At 34.3% G+C, this 12,346-nt stretch overlaps 3 protein-coding genes across 3 annotated transcripts; 1 reads left to right on the forward strand and 2 right to left on the reverse strand.

Annotated features, from left to right (window-relative positions):
* The first annotated feature begins 1,288 nt into the window (after window positions 1–1,288).
* Ostgamma (oligosaccharide transferase gamma subunit) lies at window positions 1,289–3,154 on the forward strand. The gene is made up of 4 exons (XM_040727303.2): window positions 1,289–2,142; window positions 2,229–2,502; window positions 2,568–2,756; window positions 2,824–3,154. Exons 1-4 carry the CDS (start codon window positions 1,844–1,846, stop codon window positions 3,046–3,048), a joined length of 987 nt encoding a protein of 328 aa, XP_040583237.1. The 5' UTR covers window positions 1,289–1,843; the 3' UTR covers window positions 3,049–3,154.
* Window positions 3,155–4,226: 1,072 nt separating this feature from the next.
* Window positions 4,227–8,776, reverse strand: RabX6 (RAS oncogene family member RabX6). Its single transcript, XM_040727304.2, has 3 exons — window positions 8,174–8,776; window positions 6,053–6,229; window positions 4,227–4,618 (listed from the first exon to the last, which is right to left on the reverse strand). The coding sequence occupies exons 1-3, from the start codon at window positions 8,521–8,523 to the stop codon at window positions 4,519–4,521; spliced, it is 627 nt and encodes a 208-aa protein (XP_040583238.1). The 5' UTR covers window positions 8,524–8,776; the 3' UTR covers window positions 4,227–4,518.
* A 1,237-nt stretch (window positions 8,777–10,013) lies between these two features.
* Window positions 10,014–12,240, reverse strand: Kat60 (Katanin 60). Its single transcript, XM_040727305.2, has 4 exons — window positions 11,069–12,240; window positions 10,721–10,996; window positions 10,590–10,651; window positions 10,014–10,521 (listed from the first exon to the last, which is right to left on the reverse strand). The coding sequence occupies exons 1-4, from the start codon at window positions 12,035–12,037 to the stop codon at window positions 10,278–10,280; spliced, it is 1,551 nt and encodes a 516-aa protein (XP_040583239.1). The 5' UTR covers window positions 12,038–12,240; the 3' UTR covers window positions 10,014–10,277.
* Window positions 12,241–12,346: the final 106 nt, after the last annotated feature.

The following is a 12,346-nucleotide window of genomic DNA, read 5'->3' on the forward strand; positions in this document are numbered from 1 at the left end:
GATTAAGTAGTCAGGCAGTTTTTTAAGATATTAAACGCATACCAAAAATAATGCCTCTAAAAACATTCACACAGACGAACAAACTTTGCTTTATTTATATAGATAAAGAAAGATTACTCAACTGGGGATCAGTGATCTTCTGGATGTTGTATTTGGACCCCTGATGTTATAAGATTAAAATATAGCTAAATAAAATATAATCCCACTTCTGCTGCGATGCCCCACGACTTTTACAGGGAGGCCATGATATGTAAGCCCCTCTGGTTCTGGTGGTTGATTACTGGACATATACATACATTGAAACTTATTTAATTACTGGATTATGGTCCATAATAGTTAGATATCCTTGATATATAGTATAAAAATTCAACTTTTGACCTTAAACAAGGAGGGTATTAACATAATTGGAAGGGCAAATGACCCCTCTGATCCCTTTATTCCAACGGCACTTATATATAATAAAATATATTATACTAATAATTAATATTGGTGAAAGATCAGTCGAATTATCGGGTGGTCCATAGAAATCTGAACACCTACTAATTAATGTTGATTGATCATTATTATTTCATATTTCGACATATTAAAAAATAAGCAATTAGTTACAAAACAAAACAAACTTGAGCCCTCTAACTTACGTACAAGTGGAGATAATGACACTTGAATGTGATCGACAAATTTCCATTCCCACACTCAAAGCTGTTGGGCGTCTACGCTGTAACCAGGTCCAAAACATTGGAGAGGAAGAAAAGCTCTGTCGAAAAGGCCAAACTGGACCCGGAGGAGTTAAAGAAAACGGACCCGACTAATCCCCTCAAGTCATTGAGGGCCCATGCAAGAGATCTCGCGGTTTCACACCTCACTGTCCGGAGAGCTATAAAAAAAAGTGGGTGGAATGAGCCTTGTAAGGGAGGAGAGGACACTTTTGACACCAGCAATCAAATAAACACATCTCTCTCATTGCACGACTCTTTTGAACTCTTCTTTGATTCTTTTGGTCCCCCTACAGCCCTGATTCCAACCTCCTCGACTACACCTTTTGGGTGCAGTGCCCGTCATTCAAACACTGAGGCCCTCGAAGCCACTTTCAGCCAGCACCGCAACGCCATGACAGAGGACTAGATTACCAGTAGGTGCTAGGCCTTCCGCCGCTCCCTGAAACCCATCATTGCCGATTAATAATTAAGAAAGCTCAGACACACATGCATTTATAGTATTAATTTTGTTGAAATTCTCTAGTTAATTAATAAATTATAGCTTGTCGAAGTTTAAAACTGTAAGTCTTCAGATTTTAATGGACCACTCCGCATTACTATATAAAAATTGATTAATGAGACACTTAAACTATTATGATTCATTAAACGATATAGAACATAATTTGGTTTTGTGGATGCGAAGTGAAATATCTACATTTCTAATTTGCGAATAGAAAAATTAAGGGATTTTACAGCTGTGGATGTAAATAATTCATGTATGGCGTCAATGCATCTATTTCCAGCCGGATTGAGAATGTGAATTTGTCGATTGCAATATTTACAAATTGCTAATAATCATTAATCAATGGGGTGTTGGATATATAGTATAAATCAAAAAACCCTAGGCATTTTAGCTTAAAATGCCTCGTATCTAGGGGGACACTTGTCTAAATACAAATCCCCTTTCGCTTTGTCTGCATGCGCAGAAGAGAGAGAAAAATAATAGCCCATTTTGTATGACTAAAAGAAGTAATTGGTAGACATGTTTTTAAAACTTCGTCATCATTAAAAATTGTCGGCAATTGACGTTCTCTGATTCTGTAGTTGTGGATTGGAGCGTTTGTTACAAGTAACAATATACAGACTCAATGATATTCCGGATCTCACTCTTAATTTTGGGGATCGTAGCCCTGAGTTCATCCCAGAATAGTAAGAAAAAGGATCCTCATGCCGTTCTAGGGGAGAAAGTCGGGCAATTGATGGACCTCTCCTCAAAAAGAGCTGTTCTTCGATTAAACGGCAATAAGTTTCGAGAATATGTACGCAATGCTCCTCGAAACTACTCCATGGTTGTGATGTTTACGGCTCTTGGAGCTGGAAGAGGCTGTGCCATTTGCAAACAAGCCTCTGACGAATATCAAATCGTGGCCAATAGCTACAGATACAGGTTAGGTCTGAGTGAATCTTGTTCGCGCCCCTCTTGTCCCGCCCGTCCATTTCAATTATCTTATTCTTTATTATTACACTTTGCAGTCAGTATTACTCAGATAAACTCTTTTTCGCCATGGTGGACTTTGACGAGGGTCCCGATGCATTTCAAATCATGAATCTAAACACCGCTCCCGTTTTCATGCACTTTCCAGCTAAAGGAAAGCCTAAAAAGATGGATTCCCTTGATTTACAAAGAGTAGGATTTGGGAGTGAAGCCATTGCCAAATGGATTGGCGAAAGAACGGATATTCATATCAGAGTCTTTAGACCACCAAACTATACCGGAACCGTGGCCCTCCTTATGCTTTTTGCCTTAGTAGGACTATTTCATATATCCAAAGACCAAGAGCACAATTCTTTTGTAATCTTATTATTCCCTAGGTTGGAGGTCTTTTATATTTAAGACGCAACAATTTGGAATTCCTTTTCAATACGACGGCTTGGGGTCTCCTTGCTCTCATGTTTGTTTTTGCCATGTGTAGTGGACAAATGTGGAATCACATCCGTGGACCTCCTTTTATTCACAAGGCTAAAGGTGGAACCGTCGCTTATATTCATAATTCCTCTCAGGTTTGTTGCATCTGTCAATAATAGGACGACACGTTGACTAAATTACGTTTATTTACATATTCTATAGGGACAATTCGTTTTGGAAACCTACTTCGTTATGGTTCTCTATGCAGCCATCGTCTTTGGAATGATCCTTATGACTGAGGCTGCTGCAGATAAGAAGGGGGATACGGGCAAAAGGAAATTGTTGGCCATTGTGGGCCTTTCCCTCGTGGCATTTTTCTATTCATTAATTTTAAGTATATTTAGATCCAAGGCTGGAGGGTATCCTTATAGTTTTTTGTTTAAATAGTTTGTTTATCTCGTTTTGGTTGTGTTTTTTTTTGTTAATATCTAATTAAATCCACCTTGTTTTTGAAGCAATAGCTTTTTTTGAAATAAAATTACACTTAAACAAATATATATATGTATTATTGCAATAGCTCAGATCTCTGTATTGAAACTCTCATGGATTGATCTCTCCTTTTCCTAGATAAAAATAGATAATTGTAGGTCCAAAAGTTGATATGGAACCTAATTACTATAAAAAAAAAATTGATGACAATCAATCTTGAACAAAACTCAGGAAAATGGGCCATTCGATATTACTTTTTTACTTCATATATATATTAATACAAATGGCCCAATGTTTCGTATACATATTTGTGTCAATAATGGCCTCAATATTCAAATTTTTGGTATAATATTTCTAGCGGTAAGTGGAGGAACGTCATAAATAGGTTAAGCCTGTATGTTTTGTTTGGCCATAACGGGCAAAATCCTAAGAATTGGTTGCTTTTTGTGGAGGTACCGTACAGGTTATGGTAGTCCGAAATGAATTTGATCCCTACTCGGTGCTTCGTGAACATTGCAGCTGGCTTGAGTTTAAGAAAGCAAGCACCTAATATATTAAAGAAAGGTGCCGTCTCCTCTCATCCACAGACAGCCAAAATATCGGCTATATTTTAGCTACCCCTTAAGCAGGGAGTGTTAGTAACCCGAGAGTCCTAGGCCGTCGAGTTAGTTAATTTGCGAGCCTAGATGGTAGTATTAGGAGATCTTGATATTTTCTCCTGTGGTACACACTGTATAATGTTTTGAGAGCCACTGGTACAGAGCTTTTATGAACTATCATATTATATGACAGGGAATTTTGGAGACCTTCTATGTATGCTTTATATATACACAGAATAATTTATTGGCAGAAGTGGTAGACAATTAGTTAGTTGACGAGTACAAATGTAATCCTGACACAATACTTGCTTTTGTGCTGATGGAACACACTTATACACAGTCTTACAACGCTGACGTCTTCCTATAATACTTAATGATTTTATTTTTGATTCATTCAACAAATGTGTAATATTTTTCTCATTTACATATAATTTTATTTAAGAAAAACTGTGTACTAAATTATATATATTGTTACTATACGGATACTAATGGATATAAAAAATTTTATTAGTACAAAATAAGTGTCAGTCAGGGGAATTAGTGCTTAATCAGTATATATTTGATTAAAGTTTGTGTTTTTGTTTTGTTTTTAAATAAAAGAAATAATTCTAATATACAAAAAATTATCTTAATAAAATAATATACTATAAAAGATATTTGTAATTAACATAGAAAAGGAGTAGATCCGAAATAAATTAGTATAAATTTTCTTTCCATAAATGACTACAAATAAGTAGGAATATATAGAAGGTATTTTTTTTTCTTCATATCTTTTATCGATTCCTTACTCAGTAAAGGTAAAGAAGACATTTTCTACACATCGTTGATTTCAACAATTTGGACAAGATTTATCATTGGATTCTTCAAAACTAGGTCCACTACTATTAATTCGAATATTTTGCTCTAATGCGTGAAGTTCCATTCGTGACCTGGACATGAAGTATAATAACGTGTAAGCATTATGAATAATTAATTTGTGATATATTTTTAATTAAAATACAGCAATACTCTATATACTTCAATACAGTCTAACCAGAAACGTTTTTAATGCAAACGCAAAAACTTTATGCGCTTATAGGGGCGTACGCAGGATTATATTTTTGGGAGACTTGGTTTTTGGATATAAAAAAATCACAAAATTAATTTTTTTGGAAAAAATTTCAAATATTAAATTTTTCGTTCTGCTGCATACGCGTAAAATAACTCGTATAAGCCAATTGTACAAATTAAAGGGAAGATCAAGATTAATACAATTACAAGATTAGACCATCATGTAACCGGGCTTGCTAGAATTTTCAATCTGACGTATTCTACCAACTGTTGGGCAAGACAGGCAGATTCTGACAAAACACGCAACCACTCATTTACCATGACGTCAATATTAAAAGCGTGGTGGTAGCCAAACATTAGTCGTACACCCGTTATGGTATACCCCAAGGTTAATAGAAATACAAGATTAGACGATCATGCAATCGGGCTTCCTAGAATTTTTAATTTAATGTATCGTACCGGCTGCTGGGCAGGAAAAACAGATTTTGACAAAACACACAACCCCTCATCAACTATGAGGTCAATATTAAAAGCGTGGTGGAAGTCAAACTTGTGCTGTACATGCGTTATGGTATAACCTTGTATTTCTATTAACCTTGGGGGATGATATATTTTTTACAAAACGAATGCACTCATTTCCCCATCTCTAGTAATAATAAAATTAGCATTAGATACATCAATATTTTTAACCGGCTCGTATTTATTGATTGTATGGACACACAACTTAATGAAACGGAATTAAAGGAATAAATAAACGTTTTAAGGAAATAGAGACGGGGCAGACCTAGTGTAACTGATTTCGCAGATACAAAGAACTAGTTTCGTAACCAGATCTATATCCAACGACGGGCACTCCAAATTCTAGGAGGGGACAGGACAGGGATTTTTTTCTGTTAGTTGAATAGCTAGACATTGATTTTTTTTTTTGCTAATATTGGCCCAAAAATTTAAAAAGACAATTAACATAAAATTTATGACATTACATCCTTTAGTAGTTACAGCTCTGGAGGGCACATTTAAAAAAAATATATTATTAAGCACAATAATTTAGGATGTAGTCAAAAATTCTGCAGTTTCAGTAGAATTAAGTTTAAAATACGTTTATATTTAAGTTGGGGAGCACTATCATTGTTTTGGTGGGAACGATCAACTCCCTCAACATTACAACACTGGAACAAATTGTTTGGAACATATTATCCATTAGACACAACTAAAATTGTATTATTTTTGCATGTAAATTGTGGATCAAGTATAGAGAAACTCGGACAGACCGAATCAGGACTAAACAGAGTATTGCTGTTGCTTCATAATACCTATTAGACTCTACAATTTTGAGAGCAATGTCCTCAAACATCTCTTCTACACCTTCTCCGGTTCTACATGAGGTTTTATAAATACCTGAGACCAAATTATGACACTGTTCACAGAACATTTCCATGTCTTGATCAGAAACTTCTATTTTGGATTTTAAATCGAATTTATTCCCACACCTGTGAAAATATAATAATTAATTAATATTATCAAATTTTGAACTTTCAATAGATTATATCAGTACTTCTCAAAAAAATGTATAGCCCTGGAAGCATTAAGGAGATAATTTTTCTTGGGATAAAATGATAAAAGAAAAATAAATTTTGTGACGTATCTGGGTATTCTACGGTCATATTATTGCACCATCGGGCACAGTTTGTTAAATACTGGATTAAATATCAATACAGTCAAATTTAGATATGATATACTTTTCCTCAGAAATATTTTTTTAAATCCAAAAACCAGAGGTCCACAACATTTTCCTTGCTACGTTTCATCATAAATAAAATTTGCAGACCGGTATTCATTTGATATTTCCTTGTTTTTTACTTCATAAAAATACAAATTGAATTACAAATGTAGCAATGAAAAGTGCATCGAAAAAAGTCAAATAAATTGTGTTATATTTGACAAAAAATTATTCCTGACTCATCTAATTTATGAAATAGGCACAGATGGACTCATTAGTCTTTTAATTATTATGCACATTAGTCACTTTTAAAATCTTTCGACTCATAATAATAATAATAAAAAAAATTTAAACGTACTTCCCGACCTGGGGTTAATTCTGCATATAAGAACTACATTATTAATTAAAATTATTCGAATAAAAAACTTAGAATTTAAGTCTTAAATGTTTCTCCTTTATCGTACTACTCATCCACGAACATAATTTGACCGTGTCTGGGTGAGATAGAAATAAATATCCTACTTTATTAGAAAATGACGGGTTTATAGACGTAAATATGTGACGCGTGAATACAAAAGTAATCTAGAACAAAAATCATAATGGGACATAAAATCCCCAATATTTCATACATATTCTAGTATATTATGGCTTATATATTCAAATATATGGTCTGGATTGAGACAGCTAAGAATGTTAACTATAAGCCATATAAAATTTTCCTTTGATTGATGTAATTTAATTTTCTTTAACTCTGACGGAAGATTTTTGCGACATTTAAGTGCAAGGGATTAATCAGAATAATGTATTGATAACATAAATGAAAAATTATAATTGGTTAAAAAGGGGTTCTAATGTAGCCCAGATGCATATTTGAGAAAAAATTTGTGCTTACGGGTCTCATATTATGTCTAAAGTATTTTTGTAATTAACTACGTAATTGAATATCGATTTATTTTTTATGTAATTGAGATTACTATACACTTTAGATAATAGGCACATTAACATTGAAACCGAGATGTTGCTCGTATCCGAATTTGAAGCACCATAGTAATAAGCAAAACTGCACAATTCTATTCTACATTTTAATATGAAATGAACTATAGAATCTCTATGTCAACAATAGTCGTAGGGAGATGTTGATTGTTCGAGGTATATATAAATATATATGTAATTCATATATAAGATATTTCTAAAAATAGACAAAGAGCAACGCGACTAACTAAAGGGATAGCTGCTCTAGTAGTACATATTACAAAATATTTGATCCCGTTTTTCTCCCACCCCTACTGCTTGTAAATTTGAGTAGTGGAATGTATTGAGTTACATAATTAAAAAGACAATATTACAGTAATGCCCCGTTAGATTTGGATTTCATTATATAAATATTTACATATATATGACGGTTTTACAAGACTCTTTTAAGTGTACTAATACAATCCACTATGTAAATGCGAAAATATATTTGTTTGTACATTCGCATTGATATACCAATATTCTGGACATACACATGGAATATATTATCTGTTTGGAGGGATTGCTGTGACACAAATATTATATCTTATAACTAGTTTTGAGGTTGAAGTGAAAATAATTATAAAATGATCAATGACTAATGAGCTAATAATATCATCAAACATTGCACTGGCTATCAACAGTATGACTCAGAGCAATAACTAATAATTCATTATCAATGAAATATGTAATAGTTACTAACAAAAATATCTTGGCGTTCTCCGCATAGGTAACAATATCGAGTAGATGCTGGGATAGAACATGAAAGGTATGTGGCCTATCCAAGGCAAAAACAAGGATAGCTGCTTGTGAAAACTTGTAGTAGCTAGAAGTGATTGAGGCAATACGCTCCATGCCTCCAGTGTCCCAAAGTGCTAATTTAATACGTCCATTCGCGTATATTTTGGTAAAACGGTCCAGTCCGAGAGTGGACTTTCTGTCCGTCTCGCTAGTGAAAGTATCTGTTGCGAATCGTCGAAACATAGAGGACTTTCCCACTCCATATTCGCCGCAGAGAATCACTTTCTGCTCCGGGATTTTAACTGTGGCCATTCCCTTGTTATTTATTAATATATGAACTGCCAAATTACGACATATTTTCACAAATGTGTGTATACATTCAAATACTGAATACAATAATATATAGTAATACTAGTACTACCTAGGCAATAGGCATAGAGACACTTCTATATCACCTACGCACGACTGTTGAGGTTCTCTTTGCTTAGAAATGTACTATTTATTTATATTGTAAAAAGTAAAGTAAATAAAAATACTTGTACTTTATATCTCTATGCTTAGAGGCGAGTACAAAAAAAAAAAAAAAAAAAAGGATGTTGTTGCTTTATTCTACTATGACGTCACGTTCTATGTACTACTACGACATAATTAATATGACATGCGCACCAAAGCAGGGCATAAAGTGAGGAGAAGACAGTCAAAGACCACGTGATCAATATTTTTTTAAATATAATCCACGACTACGCAATTACTTTTTTGTTCGCCAGGGGACGTCAAGTATACTTTAAATATTAAAGTATACTAAAATTATATATATATATATATAGACTAATATAGTCTATAATTATAAATTAACTATCCTACATCCAAGAATTCACCCTTTTAACTGACTTAACAAGATAAATTCTACAAAGGAAAAATTATTAGATGTCATCTGTGGTATAACAAAAAGCAACATCTTGCGTAGGAAAATAATATGACAAGGAATCTACTCAATGCCACTTTGTTTTACAGCTTTACTAAGACATAATATTAGTTATTACACCGTGCATATTCAAGAGCTTACTCACACTATACTTATTAATATCTATTCAAGGAAGACTAGAAAAACTATTCTTCCTTGATCTATTATAGTACTTTATAACTTCTCTAATGCAAAATGGATCAAGTTTACGCAACAGTGTATTAGCAAAATATATAGGCTAGTTGTGTAGGCATAAGCTAATTAGTAATTCTACAAAGAATAGAATAGGTCATGGTCTCTAGTTAAGCTCTCTTTGTCTAAAAGACGCATAATAAAATAATCCCCTTCCATTGTGATTGTTTGATACTATCCATCAGGAGCACAGTGCATGACGCGTCACCTAAAAATCCTTTTAAGAAATGTATTTACTATATTTCATCAAAAAACCACATAACCCTACTTGATACCTTTATGTAATTATGTACACGGTCAACACATAAGCAAGCTATTTATGATGATATTTTTCTCAAAAATGAGTTTGAACTACTTAATATGTTATATTTTTTAACTTACTAATTAATTCTACTTAAATGTTCCAGATTACAATTATTAAAAAAATAGTATCTATTATCTATTAGTTAACTTTTATATTATCTGAGATCCCACAAATTGCGCTGAATACTACTACTTATTAAATAATTCTATTCGAACTACTATAATATAGTAGCCAAATGAAGTCTCATAAATCAAATGGGAGCTCTAAAATAATATAACCAACATTATAATTGACGGAAATATAACATCAATTGACGTACATCATATTGCAGAAGTAAGAAGATTTTGTGTTGAAAATACATCAAATTATATTTTTTTAATACAATGAGTTAAGTGAGATTTATATTGTGATCAATTTCGATATTTGTAAATTATAGCCGAGATATAAAACAGAAAAAAAATGTGCAAAATATATTTTAAGAAAAAGGATTATTTGTATACCTCAAATAACAAAAGGTTATTAGAAACTATTATGTGAGTGTATAAGTATTGTGTAGTATCAATTGATAGGAGTTCGGAGAGTAGAATGACTGAGGAGATATCTTGCTTATGAAGATCCAAACTCTTCCATCCATTTTTCGTATTTATCCAAGTCTTCTTGAGAAACGGATTTGTTACATTTTGTAATGGCATCGTGGAAATCCTGCATTGTAACCGGAAGATCCAATTCCTCCTTATCTAAATTTCGAATTTCAGAAGGACGAAGACCCGCAATTTTTCTTCGCATGGACATCATGCTAGCATCACGACATACATTGGTTATGTCAGCTCCAGAGTATCCTCCAAGTTTTCTAATAACGAATAAAATAAAATGTTAATTTTTTATTGACAAATTGAAGAGATGAAAGATAAAACCTACTTCGCAATGTTCTTTAGTATAACATCATCTGACAATTTGACTTCCTTGAGGTTAATTTTCAACTATTAAAGGGAAACGGATAATATTAATATCAATTAACAGTACATAATATGAGACAAATTAATTATTACCAAGACTTCTCTTCCTTCCTCTGTTGGCAATGGAATATAAATTCTCTTTTCCAATCTCCTTCTGAGAGCTTCGTCAATATCCCATGGGAAATTAGTTGCAGCTAAGACCATTACAACTTTTCCAGGCTCATCAGTGATACTTGACATGCCATCCATTTGGACTAGTAATTCGGATTTTACTCTCCTAGAAGCTTCATGTTCAGACTCTGAACCCCTTCGAGAACACAAAGAATCAATTTCATCAATAAAAATTGTACTCGGGGCATAGAATCGAGCCTAAAAAATATAAATGGATGAGTTTGAAAAGTATCCTTTCTTTTTGTTTTTGGAAGGAGTAAATTTTTTTACCATTTCAAAGAGAATTCGGACTAACTTTTCAGATTCTCCCCGATATTTGGACGTTAATGTTGAGGAGGATACGTTAAAAAAGGTAGTGCCACACTCGGTGGCAACAGCCTTAGCAAGCATTGTTTTCCCAGTACCAGGAGGTCCTACCATAAGAACACCTCTCCAGGGTCTTCTTATTCCTTTAAAGAAATCAGGCATCCACATGGGTAACACCACAGCCTCTTCCAAGAGTCTTTTGGCTTCCTGTAGATCCGCAATATCATCCCAATGTGTATTCGGATCTTTCTGGACAATGTCTCTTTCCAGTATTTCTACAAGATCATGATCTATTCCCGACACATCAAATTTCTTTTCATCTGGAGCAGCCTCGCTCTCTTCTTCATTATTATTATCTTTCTGCGACTTGGCAGATCCAGGAGGAACATTTCGTCTCTTGGACTGAGTGCTCGGGTCATCCTTTTTATGCGAAGCTGTTCCAGCACTACCCTTTCTTGTCTTCCGAGCTGCAGTCGTAGTTTTGGCCCGTGTGTTTCTTGTATCTGAGCGTTTGACCGACCCAGGACCACGAACAGGTTTATGATGATGGTGATGGTCCATGGGTTGAGGTGCTCTAGGAGTAGTGCTAGCAGGAGGCCATACATCGGGGTCACGGGTTGGCTCTTCATCAAAAGCCTGAAATGCAGATCGTCCAGATCGAGGATTGTCTAGATTCGACTCTCCAGACTTGAATAGGGCAAGTGTTTGAGTAATATTCTTGATGACGTCGTACTCTTGCGCAATTTGACCTTGAATCGTTTGCCACTTCCTCTTTCGAAGAGGATCCTCAATGGTTGCCAAGAGGCGGTGTATTTGCTGGATGCATCCTTGGTAGTAGACACTTGCTGTCTCGTAATTGCCCATCAAGCTCATTTCTCGAGCTAGCTTCGTGTTCTCGCAAATGTCCGAAACAGTTACGGCCATGATGTGCATTGCAAAACTTGCTCAAAATTCAGGAACTGCGGGCCTTTAACTCCTTTCACCTATTCGATCAGAAGCTAATAATAAATCCAGACAGATTAAGATTAAGTAAAAAGTAACGGAGAAGCTCAGTACAAACTGAAAGAAGGTTTCTCCAGCTTGAGTCAAACTAAATTATAAACGCAACCCACCCTCTAACTAGCTTGCACGTAGACGCAGGCAGCATGCAACATGACGTCATTCAAGGCTTTCATCTCCACGGCCAACCTTTTAATTTCATGCAGTTATTTTAACTGAATACTTTAATTAGTAGTACTAATT

Source organism: Lepeophtheirus salmonis, chromosome 1, assembly GCF_016086655.4.
Source record: "Lepeophtheirus salmonis chromosome 1, UVic_Lsal_1.4, whole genome shotgun sequence".
In the NCBI taxonomy this organism is placed as follows: domain Eukaryota; kingdom Metazoa; phylum Arthropoda; class Copepoda; order Siphonostomatoida; family Caligidae; genus Lepeophtheirus; species Lepeophtheirus salmonis.

Excerpts from the sequence above, each read along its gene's own strand:
- Ostgamma (XM_040727303.2), top strand. The coding sequence starts at position 1,844 with ATGATATTCCGGATCTCACTCTTAATTTTGGGGATCGTAGCCCTGAGT. Across the intron at positions 2,143-2,228 it reads GCCAATAGCTACAGATACAG|TCAGTATTACTCAGATAAAC; the intron begins GTTAGGTCTGAG and ends TACACTTTGCAG. Across the intron at positions 2,757-2,823 it reads ATATTCATAATTCCTCTCAG|GGACAATTCGTTTTGGAAAC; the intron begins GTTTGTTGCATC and ends CATATTCTATAG.
- RabX6 (XM_040727304.2), bottom strand. The coding sequence starts at position 8,523 with ATGGCCACAGTTAAAATCCCGGAGCAGAAAGTGATTCTCTGCGGCGAA. Across the intron at positions 6,230-8,173 it reads GAGAACGCCAAGATATTTTT|GTGTGGGAATAAATTCGATT; the intron begins GTTAGTAACTAT and ends ATATTTTCACAG. Across the intron at positions 4,619-6,052 it reads AAAATTGTAGAGTCTAATAG|GTCACGAATGGAACTTCACG; the intron begins GTATTATGAAGC and ends CTTCATGTCCAG.
- Kat60 (XM_040727305.2), bottom strand. The coding sequence starts at position 12,037 with ATGCACATCATGGCCGTAACTGTTTCGGACATTTGCGAGAACACGAAG. Across the intron at positions 10,997-11,068 it reads TCCGAATTCTCTTTGAAATG|GCTCGATTCTATGCCCCGAG; the intron begins GTAAAAAAATTT and ends TATATTTTTTAG. Across the intron at positions 10,522-10,589 it reads ATACTAAAGAACATTGCGAA|AAAACTTGGAGGATACTCTG; the intron begins GTAGGTTTTATC and ends ATTCGTTATTAG.